Source organism: Rutidosis leptorrhynchoides, chromosome 4, assembly GCF_046630445.1.
Source record: "Rutidosis leptorrhynchoides isolate AG116_Rl617_1_P2 chromosome 4, CSIRO_AGI_Rlap_v1, whole genome shotgun sequence".
Classification (NCBI taxonomy): Eukaryota; Viridiplantae; Streptophyta; class Magnoliopsida; order Asterales; family Asteraceae; genus Rutidosis; species Rutidosis leptorrhynchoides.
Genome location: NC_092336.1, coordinates 402,381,705 through 402,398,975, shown reverse-complemented (window position 1 = coordinate 402,398,975; position 17,271 = coordinate 402,381,705). Strand labels below are relative to the sequence as shown.

At 32.4% G+C, this 17,271-nt stretch overlaps 2 protein-coding genes across 2 annotated transcripts; both read right to left on the bottom strand.

The window, feature by feature from the left end:
* Positions 1-1,981: 1,981 nt before the first annotated feature.
* LOC139841959 (uncharacterized) lies at positions 1,982-2,873 on the bottom strand. The gene is made up of 4 exons (XM_071832144.1): positions 2,666-2,873; positions 2,465-2,572; positions 2,209-2,362; positions 1,982-2,138 (listed from the first exon to the last, which is right to left on the bottom strand). Exons 1-4 carry the CDS (start codon positions 2,871-2,873, stop codon positions 1,982-1,984), a joined length of 627 nt encoding a protein of 208 aa, XP_071688245.1.
* Positions 2,874-3,305: 432 nt separating this feature from the next.
* LOC139841958 (uncharacterized) lies at positions 3,306-3,743 on the bottom strand. The gene has a single exon (XM_071832143.1). The coding sequence runs from the start codon at positions 3,741-3,743 to the stop codon at positions 3,306-3,308; it is 438 nt and encodes a 145-aa protein (XP_071688244.1).
* Between the last annotated feature and the right edge of the window lie 13,528 nt (positions 3,744-17,271).

Sequence of the window (17,271 nt, the reverse complement as noted above, 5' to 3'; positions counted from 1 at the left end):
GGATGCTTTAGTACTTCGAAATTAATATCATGTCCGAAGGAGGATCCCGGAATGATGGGGATATTCTTATATGCATATTGTGAATGTCAGTTACCAGGTGTTCAATCCATACGATTGATTATTTTTGTCTTTATGCATGGGACGTATGTTTATGAGAAATGGAAATATGAAATCTTGTGGTTTATTAGAATGATGGAAATGATTATTTATATTAAACTAATGAACTCACCAACCTTTTGGTTAACACTTTAAAGCATGTTTATTCTCAGGTATGAAAGAAGTCTTCCGCTGTGCAATTGCTCATTTTAAAGATATTACTTGGAGTCATTCATGACATGTTTCAAAAGACGTTGCATTCGAGTCGTTGAGTTCATCAAAATTATTAATAAGTCAATTATAGTTAGATATATTATAAAATGGTATGCATGCTGTCAACTTTCGATGTAATGAAAGTTTGTCTTTGAAAAACAAATGCAATGTTTGTAAAATGTATCATTTAGAGGTCAAGTACCTCGCGATGTAATCAACTATTATGAATCGTTTATAATCGATATGGACTTCGTCCGGATGGATTAGGACGGGGCGTTAAATAGATCAACGTCATCAGATGAAACTGGCGATTCCTGATGAGCTTCGCCATGAATTCGCGAAGCTTCCTGCGCCAGAAGCACACAATTGCTTAGTGCAGAACTTCTATTTGGCGTTTAACTCCGCCTATGATATGATGTGCCGTCAAGAGCAGTTTTTCAATGTTCTTGAGGCCGAGAAGGCCAAGTATTTTACTGAAAAGGCCAAAGTTGCAGACAGCAAAAAGTGTTGTTCTGATCTTTCTGCGGAAATTATCGCCGTAAAAGCTGCTACTGCAGACCTAAAGCAGCAACTTTCTGCCTCAGTAGTTAAGGAGAATAGTCTTCAAGCAACCGTTAAAGCATTGACGGAGGATGTTGCGAAGCTGACTTCAGAGCGAGACAGCGCTCTAGCCGCTATATCCTCTGCGGAAATAGAATTTACAAAGCTCCGCCAACATCTGCCCGAGTTGTCAAGAAAATTACTCAACTCGCATCCTGTTTTCGCAAAATCTTCAACATATGCTGTTGCGCTACAATTGCGCGAGAGGGTGGAATTCATGGACCAAATTGCCATCCACTGCCCTCTGCCAGAGTCGCTGCCATCTGAAATAGGGGACCGCTTATGCTCTGTAACAGACGCTCAATAGGCGTTTGCTGTTGCAAGGGAAAACATAGCGGAAATTCCCATCCCTAAAATAACGGCGATAAGCGAGCAGGATGATGCCACTGCAGATGACATCATCAAGCTTGATTTATCTAAGGAATGAAATTGTATTGTGTAACTTTAGCACGCAGCTATCTCTGCGTTGTTATTAATAAAATTTTCATTGTTAATATATTTTTTTGCAAGTACTTATATTTATATAGCGCTTTATCAATAATATTCATAACATAGACTTGCCCTTTGTAATTTTCAACTATTATTATCGTACACATAATAAGTATGTACTTTCGCGAAACAATCTGTATTTGTATATTTTTATACGTTATGAATCTTCTAAGTCCGCCAAAACGATCCTTAGGAAATTAATTAGCATCGCGAAGCATCTAGGTATGGAAAAATCAAATACCTAGGAAATTAACATCCTTTCACGATAATTAGTTTCTGCGTAAGTGGGCAATGTCATCACTACGCGACTTAACCTTCGCGAAACATACCAGTATACTGAAACCAAATATTGTAAAATATTCCATGAACTGTAAATATGCCGCGAAGTATTATTAATTTTACCAACACAAGCAAGCTTTTCGCGTATTCTTACAAGTGTCTATTCAACATATTCTTACAAGTGTGATCAAGACTTGCAAAAATAAAAATAAAAACACATAGAAAAATAGCAACTGCAGTTTTTATACCTCATTTTGCACTTTGAATACATATGTGCGTTACCCAACACTTTATTTTTATAAATTTATGCATAATATCGCTTCAACAAAGCAGCATGCCACACATTAGGGAGATTTCGCCCTTCTATGTTTGCATGTTTATATGATCCAGCCGCGTTAATGGCAACAACTTTATAAGGACCCTCCCAGTTAGGTCCCAATTTACCAAGTTTTTCTGCTATACTCGCATCATTATCTCACAATACCCATTCGCCTACATCAAAGGACAATGCACACTCTTTTGTTATAATACTTGGCAATTTGCTGTTTGTTATTTGCCTCCCTGATAGCAGCCATTAATCTTCGCTCTTCTATTAAATTCAAGTTTTCGCATAAAGCTTCGTCATTTGCTTCTTCATCAAAGTTAGCAACTCTATGCGTTGGCACAAGAATTTCAGCGGGTATAACTGCTTTGGAACCATATACTAAACTGGAGGGTGTTTCACCTGTGCTCTTCTTGAAAGTAGTGCGATGCGCCCATAATACATTGGGTAGCTCGTCCACCTAACCAGTGCGCTTTTCATACAACCGTTTTTTAATACCGCTTACAATGTCATGGTTAGTTACTTCACACAAGCCATTAGCCTGTGGATGTGCCATTGACGTAAACTTTTGAACTATATTTAAATCAGTGCACCATGTTTTAAAAGGATCTTTCGCTATTTGAGCGTCGTTATCGCTAACTAATTCGCGTGGAATGCCAAATCTACAGACAATATATTCCCAAACAATATTACGCACTTGTACTCCAGTGATAGTGCGCACCGCCTTAGTCCTAACCCATTTTGTAAAATAGTCAATTGCCACAATTAGGAATTTGACATTGTCAGGACCTGCGGGAAATGGTCCTACAATATCAATAGCCCACTTGTTAAATGACCATGGCGAATTAACAGGGATCATATCATGCCTTGACATCCTATTCTGCGATACCGTTGGCAACTCTTGCAACGCTTAACAATCTTTGCAACATCGCGATACAAGGATGGCCAAAAGTAACCCATCCGCATAATTTTCGCCGCAATAGTTTTATAACCTGAATGTAATGCTCAAGAACCATTGTGAACTTCATCGACTATCATCTCGGCTTCGATCGGACCAACACACAGCATCATTGGGCCGCAATATGACTTACGATATAAAATATCATTTTGAATGATATTGGTGCACGCTCACGAACTAAACGAGCCTCGTGTTTATCACTTGGCAAAACATTATTGCGGATATACTGCAAAATTGGTTCCATCCAGTTTGGTTGTTCTTCGTCAATAGACGCCACCATTAGATCATTATCTATGGATTTTCTTGGCAATTCCTCAACCCAAACTTGCTTTTGAAAGTGTGAAAATGTCAAAGCAGCCAACTTAACACATCCGCTTTCTTATTTTGATTCCTTGGTACTTGTGCAAGTTCAAAATGCTCAAACCGCATAGCTGATTCTTGCAACAACTTCAAATATTTTTGCATTGAGGGGCCATGTGCGTCAAAAGCGTCGCTAAACTGATTTGCCACTAGCTGCGAATCCGTAAAAGCGCGCAACTTGGTGACATTCATTTTATGCGTGATATTTAAACCCGCAAGCAATGCTTCATATTCAGCTTCATTATTTGTTACCTCAAAATTAAAACGTAACGCGTATGTGTGCTCTTCACAGCTTGGGCTTGCTAACAATAGACCCGCACCAGCACCCTCTGCATGTGAGGCTCCATCGGTGAATAAATCCCATGTCTCGCCTTGCACTAGCTTTAACTCTGTTCGCTCATTAATTACCTCTAGCTCACCAGACATTTCTGCAAGATAATCCGCCAAAACTTGGCCTTTTATAAAATTGCGCAGAAGGTAAGAGATTTCATAAGCGCCTAACTCCACTGCCCACTACGCAAGCCTACCAGATATTTCTGGCTTTGTTAAAACTTGCTTGATTGGCATGTTAGTTAGTACATGTACTGGGTGCCCTTGAAGATATCTCCTCAACCTTCGCGATGTTAAAATAAGTGCGTATACAAATTTTTCAATGGGTGCATAGTTTATTTCGCTTCCCGCAAGAGCTTTGTTGACAAAATACACTGGCTTTTGTATTTTATCCCTTTCCGCAACTAAAACTGAACCAAAAGCTTCATTTGCCACCAATATATAAAGGTAAAGAGTTTCCCCTTTAATAGGTGCTGTTAACGTAGTCAATGTTTTCAACAACTTCTTCATTTCCTGAAACGCTGTTTCAGCTTCACTTGTCCATACAAAACTTTTTTGCTTTAAGCAACCTTTCAAAGTTTTGAAAAATGGTAATTTCCTTTCAGCGGCCTTGGACAAGAAACGCGTTAACGCGGCTAAATTACCCGTCAAACTTTGCACTTCTTTAACCGTCTTAGGCGCAGTCATGCTTTCAATGGCCGCTATCTTCTTTGGGTTAGCTTGAATACCCTGCTCAGTAACGAGATAGCCCAAAAAATTTCCTTCTGTTTCGCCGAAACTACACTTCGACGGATTAAGCTTCATATTTATTCTGCGCAATGTATCAAATGTTTCCTGAATATCGTCTAAAATATGCGCTTGCGTTGTGCTTTTAATTACTAAATCGTCCACATAAGCCTCGAGGTTGCGCCCAATTTGGATTTCAAACGCAGTGTCAATTAGCCGTTGATATGTTGCACCCGCATTGATTAAACCGAAAGGCATCATTATATAAGAAAATATATCTTTCCCCGTATGGAAAGCGGTTTTATCTGCATCTTCCCTAACCATTGGAATCTGATGATATCCCCTCGCCGCATCCAAAAAATATTTGTACGAAAAAGCTTGCAATGATTCCACTTTTCAATCAATTTCTGGAAGCAGATAATTATCTTTAGGGAATGCTTTATTTAGGTCTTTGAAATCAATGCACATTCTTCACAAGCCATCAGGCTATTTCACCAAAACTGGATTCGCAATCCATGATTAATATTGAACTTCGCGCAAAATACCTGCTGCCACCAGCTTTGTTACCTCCTCACATTGCCATTTAGTGCGATCTGGGGCCATACCCCTACGCTTCTGGACTACAGGCTTTAAGGCAGGATTGACATTGGGTTTGTGTTCTGCAATGTGACGCGGAACGCCAGTCATATCATTCTCGCACCAAGCAAAAACATCCATGTACTCCATGAGTAACTGCACAATCTACTTTTTTGTATCCGCACTAATATTTAGGTCAACTTTTATTTTTTGATCAGGATACTCAGGATTAACCACTACCATATTATCCGCGACATCAGCGGATCCTTGAACTGCACTTTTCACATTTACTGCCACACAAATAGGGATGACACTCGCCGAGCTAATCGTTGCAACACATTTACGCGTTGTAAATTTAATCATGCCATGAATGGTAGATGGAACAATTCCGAATTTACCCAACGCGGATCTGCCCAATAACATGTTGTAGCGAGAAGAAGTCCACATAACATAGAAATCTAGTTGTGCTTGTCGCACTAAATTTGCATCATTTTCATCAAAAAGTTCAATATTTAAAGACAATAGCCCTATAGGCAATGAAGATTCACCCGCAAAACCAGTTAACGAGGCTGCGGTTGGTTTTAAGTTCGCCCTAATACTCTTCGGCAGTTAAATAAAGCATTGCTCATAAACAATGTCAACACTATTGCCATTATCAACATGAACTTTCATAACTGTAATTCCAGTCTGCGCAATTTTGCACGATATTACTATCGGCATCTTAGAGAAATCTTCGCTTTGCATTTTAGGAAAGCTTATTGGCGCGAACTGCCAATTTTGAAGCATTTTTGCTAACTTTCGCTTTCTTCCCCTCTTTTGAGCATTTGCTTGCATAGTTACAGCAGTATCGCGAACATTTCCTTTTTCATTTATCATTTTGGCAAACAATTAAATTGCCACAAATTTCGAACATATTCACCTGTGAATCATCAAAACAATAGACGATTAGATTTAAACAAGCCAATTTATTGTTCGATAACACAAAACAAAAAATTCCGAGTTTAATTTTGAACGTGTCCCACGGATGGCGCCAATTGATCAATCCTATATTAAAGATACTTAATTAAGGATCGAGTGCAATGATATTAAGATGGTGAATGAGATATTTGATGATTATTTTGGGCCCTAATGATCGTCTTTCACTTTTTAATCAAGTGATCAACCACCTCGACCCGGTCTTGATTGTTAATTAGCATGATTCACCTTAACTCAATGTAAATGTTCCTTGGGCAAAGTCATAAGTGAAAATTACAAAGGTCTAGGCAAATGGCGGAGAAACAACAACCTATAAATGAGAGGCCAAACTCTCTATTTATAGTTTCCAGAATATTCGCGGTGTGCGGATTGTCTAACCATCCGCGCTGACTTAGCGAAAATAATCCGCAGTCTTTTATTAATGCGCCATAATCCGCAGATTTAACTTTCAGCGGATATGTCAAGCCTTTTGAATATACTTCGCGCAACTTCTATTTTTAGCCTTTAGCAAATAAAATATACATATACAATATATATGCTATGTATATGATTAACATCACTAGTAATTACCTCCATTGAATCCACCTCACCAGTTTGATGTATAATTCAATTTCATAAACTCGTGCACTACGATTTTATGCAAAGTTATGTAATAAACATGTAATTTAAAGAGAAAAATGTTAGTATATTGAGAAAGTAATTTAGTAATTATTGGTCCATATTGCCACATCTCACCAAAGTTCATCATCATCTCTATCCAAGCATTCTAAAGTCTTCACTACTTGTCAATCTTGATATCAACACCTTCTTCTAGCTAGATAAGTTCTCGAATGTTGTAGATGAGTCAACAATAAATGAAACAACATCCTTTAAACAAAACTATATTGAAAGAATAACCCATTGATTCAAAAACATTCTTAAAATTACAACATAATTAAATGTGTGTTATAAACATATAGTGTCGAGTGATGTATTGGATTGGTTAACAGTTGTATGACCCGATGCAATTTTTATGGATTAATAACTTTATGCCTTTAACAAATTTCTAAATCTATTTCTTTGATGAGCAAGCAAACTATAACAAATACACAATAGTATACATATACATACAATAGTATGGGGCAATAGTAGAAGCAGCCCATCATCACAAATGATGTATTCTAAACACACATTATGCAATTCACACAAAATGCAGCTCAACAACCCAGCAGCTGTACAAACTCAGCTCAAAAAGATTCAGAGGGAGCACTCAGATCATCTGAATTTTAAACAAAGATCAGACCCTCATGCGGGAATTAGTATGGGAACCTTCTTGTAATAAGACCCTCATGGGTCAAAATTACCCCCCCCAAACAAAGAGGTTATGACATAAGTTAGTATGGCCTCACCATTTCAGCCTTCCACATCTCAACACCAGCAGAATGCAAGTAACCAGAGTCAACAATAAGTTTGCATGAGAACTGGAAGATACAGTGGGAAAGAAGTTGCAAACCTGCGTTATCAAGCAAAATGAAATTTGGTAAAAATATTATTAATACTGATTTTCAGAAGAAACAAAGCAAGTATTAACAATTTCTTTTTCAACATCGTAGTTAACAAATACTCTCAAAATGCAAGTATAATAAGAGAGAGTCTTTAATCTGACTCATTTTGATCACAAGCATAATAAAAATAGCTATATTGAACTTTTAAACATCATAACTCATTTCTTATGGAAGTTCAGTTTGTAAAACTTATAAATTTTACTAAGTTTGGAGAAAGTAACTACCATGTGGTATATTGTTGTGATCACACATTAGCACTTTTTATCTTTAGCTAACAAGATTCAAAAAATGGTTAACATCAACATTATTAGTGTCCTGATCAATTATATAGACCCAAGAGTTATTAAAACATATGTCATGTTTTCAAATTCTCCAGATTAGATTTGCATAGCAATTTATTATAAAAGTCAGTCTTATATGACAATATATTACTCATAAAATTATGTTAATAAGCAATTTGTTACAGAATTCACAAAATGTACCTTTGCAAATACGATATCATTTCGCCAATGAGCCATCTTACTTCAAACCTACAAAACATTACATATCAACCAAAATTAATTTAACTTAAATCGAAAATCTACACCATTTCCTGCCAAAATTAACACCTTCTTGATCAATGTAGGATAGTGACCTAACTTTAAAAAGAATGGGCAGAGACGACACATGATAACACACAAAATACTCCGTATAAGATAGGTAGAGATAAATTTTGTTACAAATCACAAAACCACTTACGTTAAAACCTGCAAATAATCAAAACCTTTTAGAATATCAAAGAGCATAAAAAAATTAATGAGAATGAAGATATGTTACAGAGACAACAAAACCCAACAACCATAGTGAGCCAATTGTGAAAAAATAAAGAATGAAAAACTACCTTATCGAGAATGCGTCTCAAAACAGTGGTGGGACCCGTAATTAATATGATAAAGTAATTATACATAGCCAATATCATTCTCAAGATTATAGTGCACCTGAACTAATAAAAAATAAAAATAAGGTGCAAAAAAATTAGAGCATATATATACATGAAATGTTCTTAAACTTCTTTTTATTGGGTTTCGAATTTCGACCATCATCATCATCATCATCGCGATTATCATCATCATCATCGCCATTATCATCATCATCATCATCATCATCATCATATCTAGAGCAATAACCTTTCATCAAGATTCCTGATACAGAAAAAATGGGGTTAAAGTTGTGATGATAGGAGTACAACAACCTCATTAAGGAAAATGGAATTGACACCATATCGCATTGCAAAATGATTTAGATCAAGTTTTGCACTAAACAGGGTTTTAAAAAAGTTTAACATTCTAATTAAGAATGTATTATTTGGAACTTGTATTATATGGAACATTCTTACCATATATTGTCAAGAATCCAGCATAACATAGTCCACCAATAAGTAATAGGCTATAGGTCAAATGATTAAAATGGGCCAAGAATGTAGAATACACTGTGATATCATATTAACTCGAGGCCAACCAACTATCTGCATCCTGCAAACCCACAATATCATATTAAAAAAACGTCAATTCAATATCTCAAAATTCAGAAATAAGTTTATCTACAACCTTAAAGTTGCACCAAATGAAAGAACCGTCACCAAGAAAAATACAAATTGAACACTCATTGATTCGATGTAGCTTCATCTGCTCAAAACAAAAACAAAAATGTATATTATCATGCACTAAGACGTTATAGTTATTCATTTGGTCATTTCATCAAACACTTTGTGTGAATATAAAACGATCAACTTGTCACAGATATTGAAAGATATATCAATAAACTTGCTTTGATGCCTAAATTAATATGTCAGTAAGTCAGTTGTGTGTATCGAAAAGACTAATGAATAAAATGACTGATTAACATTTCATACTCAAATTGATATTTCAGTTCCAAAACTACCAACTCTTGCGTTTTAAGAAAGAAACTAAAATACCGCATTTTATGGAAAATAACATAAACAACCTTGGGCGTTTCCTATGCATTTTGAGTCAAACAGAAGACCAAATTATTACATTTCCTATTTCACTACCAAATTCATATATCTTCTACCACCTAAGTCAAAGAAACAATCTAAGTGATCACCGAGTTACTCACTAAAGCACATCACTCGGGTACGGTGAAAATGATTTGTCTGGTCTTACCGATGTTGAAAAGCTAAGGATGAGAGGTCCTAAAAGAGCTTCGAAGATTCGTAAGCTGCTTAACCTCTCCAAAGAAGATGATGTCAGAAAGTACGTCAACACTTACCGACGCAAGTTCACAAACAAAGCTGGTTAGTACCTCTCAATGTTTGAAATCTATATTATTAATAAACTAAAGAAAATGGTTTCTTTATAAGATATTGATTTGTTTTATATGGAATTTGACTTTAGGAAAGGAAGTGAGTAAGGCTCCTAAGATTCAAAGGTTGGTGACACCTTTGACTTTGCAAAGGAAGAGGGCTAGAATTGCGGACAAGAAGAAGAGGATTGAAAAGGCTAAGTCAGAGGCTGCTGAATACCAGAAGCTTCTTGCAAGTCGGTTGAAGGAGCAGTGAGAAAAGCGAAGTGAGAGTTTGGCTAAGAAGAGGTCTTGATTGTCAACTGTTTCTAAGCCATCTATTGTTGCTTAGGCTTGCAAAGGCTGTAATAGGGTTGGTAATGAAGTTTGTTTTTGATGTTAAATGTTAAATCTTATGGTTTTGGATTTTTACCTGATAAAGCATGAATTCTGGTTTTGTTACCTTTTTTATTTTATCGAGTATTGTTGTACGCTAAAGTATGAGACTTGTATTGTTACCTTTTTATTTTATCGTTATTATTCATTGCTAGGCTTAACTAACACATGTTGCCTTACTAGAAGAAATAATCTTCTATTTGATTATATCATGCCATATGTAACGTCCATAAACTTCGATTTAAATGTGTCATTGGATCACTTTTTGTGTTGATACAAAACTCATTTGACTTTCATTTACAATCATGTTGTGAAGGAAGATACTCTTAACTTTATTTATAAAATTTTCAATAATTTTTCTAATGTTTTTGAAATTACTCCATTAGTCATTGGTTCTCCACGCAGTGGCGGAAAAATAAGTAACTGAAGGGTGCTCAGCCTCTCCCAAAGTCCAAATAAAGTTCAAATCTCAATTGTATTATATGTCTAAATATGTATAAGCATCCCTCAATGACCAAGTCTCAATTATATTTTTATGTCCAAATAATCATAAATTAATTGACCAAATTGTCAAAGACATATTGTAATGACCCGGAAATTTTAAACCAAATTTAAACTTAATCTTTACATGGTTTCGACACAATAAGCGAAGTCTATTTAACTGAGTCTCAAAATTTTTGCGTTTGTTTATATGGATTCAGTTAACCTTTGACTACTCCCGACGATTCACGAACAATTGTGTGTAAATGATTATGTGTATATATATATATATATATATATATATATAAATGAAAGTGTATATATAATAATTTGAATTAATAAAATACACTTTAATCAATTGGAATTAAGAATGTAAAAAGAGAAATAAAATAATTAAGTTACTATTAAAATGAATATATATACATACATATATATATATATATATATATATATATATATATATATATATATAATTTATAATTTATAATTAGTTGTAATATATAAATATTAGATGAATATTATCACATAATATAATATTGTATATCATATTAAATGTAATTACAAGTATCGTTGTTACATTATTACATTCAATATTAATAAAACTTATTATATGGAATTGGATACATTTGAGTTATTATAATTACTAATATTATTGTTATCATTGTTAACATCATTACTATTATTATAACCAATAGTAAAGTTGCAATTTTAATTATTGTGATTAATATTAGTGATATTATTAGATATAAATATTATATTGAACATTTAAAATAATTAATATTATCATTAATAAGATTATTATTATCATTGTTATAATTATTATTATAGTTTTTATTATTTATTATTAATGTTAGTATTATTATTATTAATATAATTATTGTATTATTATTGATATTATCATTATTAATATTAGTATTTTTATTATTATTATTATTAGTATTCTTATTAAAATTAATAATAACATTCACAAATTTATTAATAGATTTATATTACAAAAATTAATATAACAGATATATATAAACAAATATATATAAATACAGTTATATATGAATATAATTATATAAACAGATATATATGAAATACAGTTACTAATATATATATATATATATATATATATATATATATATATATATATATATATATATATACATATATATACAGATATATATTTACGAATTCAGTTCATACATAAACAACTTTATAAATTTTGTTTCCTATCCTAATTCTGGTCACCAGTCGAAAGTATCAATTATAAAAACAAATTAGTTGGACCTCAAAGTCTTTAAATTGTACGATTTAATTGTAGCCATTATCTGTTATTTATTTATTTTTCTTGTTTTATCCTCCTATTGAAATATTCTGTCGACCAGATATCTGTATATGATGTGTGTAACTGTCGGATATTGTTACAAGTCACTCTCAAACACGATTAATAAACAACAATCTTACATCATATACATCATACTCTGCAATGTGCAATTGAAATTAAAACAAAAAAATTAAAAATACAGTCGGTACCCTTTGTTCTTCACATTTTCAACCAAAATTCGATTTCGATTTTTATCTTAAAATATATTAATGAGGTTTAGTTAGGAATCATCTATTTGATCTATCTGCAAAGCTTCAAAATTTAATTCATGATATCGAATGTGAATTTTCGAGTCAAACTTTCGTTTTCAAAAAGTCAATGATTTGTTCTTGAGGAAATTCGTGGTCGTGTTTATATTTCAAGCTAAATTGGGATTACAGAAAGTTTATAAGTTCTATTTGAAACCATGTTCATGTAGAAACTTTGAGCTAAAACGTTCGAAATCTTCGATTTTGATTTTGAGTTCATATGTTAAAAAAAACCGCAGTATTGATTTGTTTTGGTTTATTCTTTCTGTTATTTTAATTCAAACTTGTTTCCAATGTTTTTGTTTCAAATTATACAATTTAAAGTAAACTGATATCTAGTAACTAAAATTGTTTTGGTTTCTGATCGATTAATCAAGAGAATAAGAAGAAGAAGTAGAACACATTTAAATACGGGTTATAGTTAAAATTAGTTGGAATTTATTTCAGAAAGACAGAAATGGTTAAATGGTCTGAGGTGTTAACGGGTATGCGAGAGGTCCCGGGTTCGAGCCCTGTCATGAGCAATTCTTTTTTAGAGGAGATTTTCTAAGGGTATACTCATTTATTTCTTTTATTATTATTATTATTATTATTATTATTATTATTATTATTATTATTATTATTATTATTATTATTATTATTATTATTATTATTATTATTATTATTATTATTGTTGTTGTTATTATTATTTTGATTGATTATTAATTATTGTTATTACTACTAAGTATATTAATTATCACTAGTATTATAATTATTGTTATTATTATTATTACTAATATAAGTGTATTTATAAAAGTTATCATTTATTATCATTATTATAACATTATATACAATTATGAATATTATTATTATTATTATTAAGAAAATAATAAAAATTAGTATTACTTTCATTAATATTAGTATTAGTATCATTTTATGACTGATAGTATTATAATTATTAACATAAGTATTATTATAAATATTATCATTATTATTATTAACATTATCATATTTATTACTTTTATTAATATTATTATTATCACTACAATTATATTATTACTTCTATTAATATCATTATAAGTAGTATTGTTAATGAGTATTATTATATAATTACTAAAATCATTATCATAACTATCAGTAATAGTAAAATTAATAGCTTTACATTTTTTATTATTAATATCATTATATTTATCACTAATAGAATTATTAACATTATTATTTTTATTAGTAATATTAAGTATTGTCAATATTATCATTTTACCATTACAAATATCATTTTAGTATTATTACAAATACTAGTTTTAACAAACAAACGATATATATATTTAATACATATAACATAACAAAATTCAATATTTTTATATACAAAATGAACATATAAAACATATATACATATATATATATATATATATATATATATATATATATATATATATATATATATATATATATATTATTAACATAAAAATGATATAACTAATATATTTATATATATATATATATGTGTTCAATTACAACTATGAATATTAATAAATATACAAATGATATAGGTTCGTGAATCCGAGGTCAACCATGCATTGTTCAGTTTTGTCATATGTATTTTTACTACAAAATACAGTATGGTGAGTTTCATTTGCTCCCTTTTTAAATGCTTTTGCAATATATATTTTTGGGACTGAGAATACATGCGCTGCTTTTATAACTGTTTTACGAAATAGACACAAGTACTCGAAAATTACATTCTATGGTTGGATTATCGAAATCGAATATCACCCCTTTTAGCTTGGTAGCCTAAGAATTAGGGAACAGACACCCTAATTGACTCGAATCCTAAAGGTAGATCTACGGGCCCTAACTCCCCCCATACTGGAAAATGGTATTCTTTAGTACTTCGAGTTATTAATACAGATGGATTTCTATTTTGGGGATATTCTATATGCCTTATGTTAACGTCGGTTACCAGGTGTTCAATCCATATGAATAATTTTTAAACACTTGCGAGTGTATAATTATTGAATAAAGGAAATCTTGTGGTCTATTATATTATTGAAAATGATTGTTTATGATAAACTAATGAACTCACCAACCTTTTGGTTGACACTTGAAAGCATATTTATTCTCAGGTATGAAAGAAATCTTCTGCTGTGCATTTGCTCATTTTAGAGATATTACTTGAACTCATTCATGGCATATTTCAAAAGACGTTGCATTCGAATCGTTGAGTTCATCAAGAATATTATTAAGTCATTTATAGTTGGATATATTATGAAATGGTATGCATACCGTCAATTTTCGATGTAAAGAAAGTTTGTCTTTTAAAAATGAATGCAATGTTTGTAAAATGTATCATATAGAGGTCAAGTACCTCGCGATGTAACCAAATGTAATGTATTCATCCAGATGGATTAGGACGGGGCATGAAAGTTGGTATCAGAGCGGTGGTCTTAGCGAACCAGGTCTTGCATTAGTGTGTCTAACTGATAGTTGTTTAGATGCATTAGTGAGTCTGGACTTCGACTGTGTCTGCATGTCAAAAGTTTTGCTTATCATTTCGTGTCAAAAATTATTTGCTTATCATCCTTAAAGTCTAGACATGTCTTACTGCCTCTATTATATAGATAGTGTATAGATAAATCCATATCTTAGTGTATCTGTTACTGTAAACTTTTCCTGACATATTTCGTAAATTTCTCCGTAATCTACGGGACCTTCTGTACTATATTTAGGTATTCTATGTAATTAGAATATCATCCGATATCCGAAAATCTTTTCATACCGAAAACCTTTTACTCTATCAAACGAAATGAAATTCGCCACTAGTTCAAGTCCCTCGGATTCCGATATGGAGTTTCACTCAAGCTCCGAAAGCAGTGTCACCGGAATGAATCAGCCAATCAACCATCCCCAATTCATCTAATGGGTTCGTAGCCTCCTCAGTCATTGGAGATAAGAAGAAAGTGATTCTTTCCATCCACCAACCGAATTCACCTATTGGCGAAGAACCTGAAGCACTTACCGACGAACCAATCCGAAACACCACTTTTACCCTCATTTCCCGAATACCTCGCCACGAGTATATTCTATCTAAAATTCTAAACCTTATTCATCCGCTCATTCCGACCAACAATCATCCCGGAGTAATAGAAGAAGTCAACGAACTTCGCGCTTAAGTAATCAATTTGGAGAATATGGTGCAAAATTTACCAGCTTCAGAAACATCACCGGCATCAACAGTACCATCAATAACAGCACCAGTACAATCAACAATCCATGCCTCAACATCTCATTCTGTATCTCGAGTATAATCATCATTCTACGTATCGTTCTACATCATTTATCTTCGTTCGACATGGCGATTATGTAATCTCTAATGTTTTAGAGATTACATATTCTTATTTTAACGGTAAATCAGATGAGTTAATATCATATTAACTCATTAAAATCCATGATTACATCTGAGGAAAATATATATGTAAGTATATTTTCATAAAGATTGTAATCAAAAATTCTTTTGTACAAACTGTTAATGGTGAAAATATTTTAACGGGTAGGTAATACCCTAAAAATATTTAGATTTCACATTAATAAGTTACATTGTACATTCTTCCAATTTAATTCAACAGTCATTTACTATCCTATTTACAACCACCGATATACGTATCCGTTCACCGCAAAATAACCATTTTCATTCAATTTCATATTTGGATTTTGATCTATCAGAATTCAACAAGTGGCATAATGAAGAAAACATTGGACAAAATAAAATTTGTTAGAAACAAACAAATTTACTATGAAAATTTTTGTTAAGAATCCACGCTAACTGTTCCTAGCTAGCTGTTCCTAGCTAACTGATTACATTTTACTTATCGCAATTTAATTATCGCAATTTATATTCTTGTAATTTTATTTATCGTCATTTAATTTCTGTTATTTATTTTACGCACTTTAAATATCGGGACACGTATACAAGGTTTTGACATATCATATCGACGCATCTATATATATTATTTGGAATAACCATAGACACTCTATATGCAGTAATGATCGAGTTAGCTATACAGGTTTGAGGTTTATTCTATAATAATATATATACTTTGAATGCAGTCTGAGACATATCATATCGACGCATCTATATGCAGTCTGAGACACGTACACGGGTCACGATACGTATTAATTAATTCGAATATTATATATTAAACTATATATGAATTATTGTACTGTTAACTGTGGACTATCGACTGTGGACTAATAATATTGGACAGTTAAAATGAATTAAATAATAGATTATAACATATGAAACTAAACATTTCTTCAAGTTGCTACTTGATTTCATCTTAAACCTCATTTATATCTTGACTATTACAATCTGCATTCAAACCTTTCATAATTCATAAAAACATCTCAATCGAGAGGATGAACCAACCGCACTTCATCCACAGAAGAAAAGATTGATGCATATAGTTATGCACCTGAAAACTCTCAGAACCTGAGTAAATGTTTAACATGTATATGTGCTAGCTCCTTTGGCGTTGTTATTACCGAAAATAACTTTGCAATCCCTTTCCAAAGTAGTCAAGTTTGTCACAGCTTCAGCAAATCAATTTCGACTTTTCATTCGAATAAACTCTATTATAAGTTTGTCTTTCGTCATTGTTACCGGAGAACCGTTTATATTCCACCACATTAGCAGTAAACTTACTAGCAACTTCATTACTCATCGGCTTAAGTCTCTCTGAAGAACCATTATATTTTTCATCAAAACCCTATCATATACTCATCCGCATCTTGTAACGAGAATTGTCATACCAATTACCGGAAATCAGCAATCAGTATTTTGAACCTCGTAGTGTTTCTAAATATAACATTTATTTCTTAGAATTATGATCTTCCATTCTGAAATTCTGAAAAGCACCCAGTCTGCGAATCAATACTCTGAATTTTAAAAAGTTGAATGAAGCAACAAAAACTGTAAACGACCTTAACAGTCAAAAGTTTGATGATAAAGAATTGTATGTTGGCAAGGCTCAGAAATGTTGGAACTGAAAAATGGA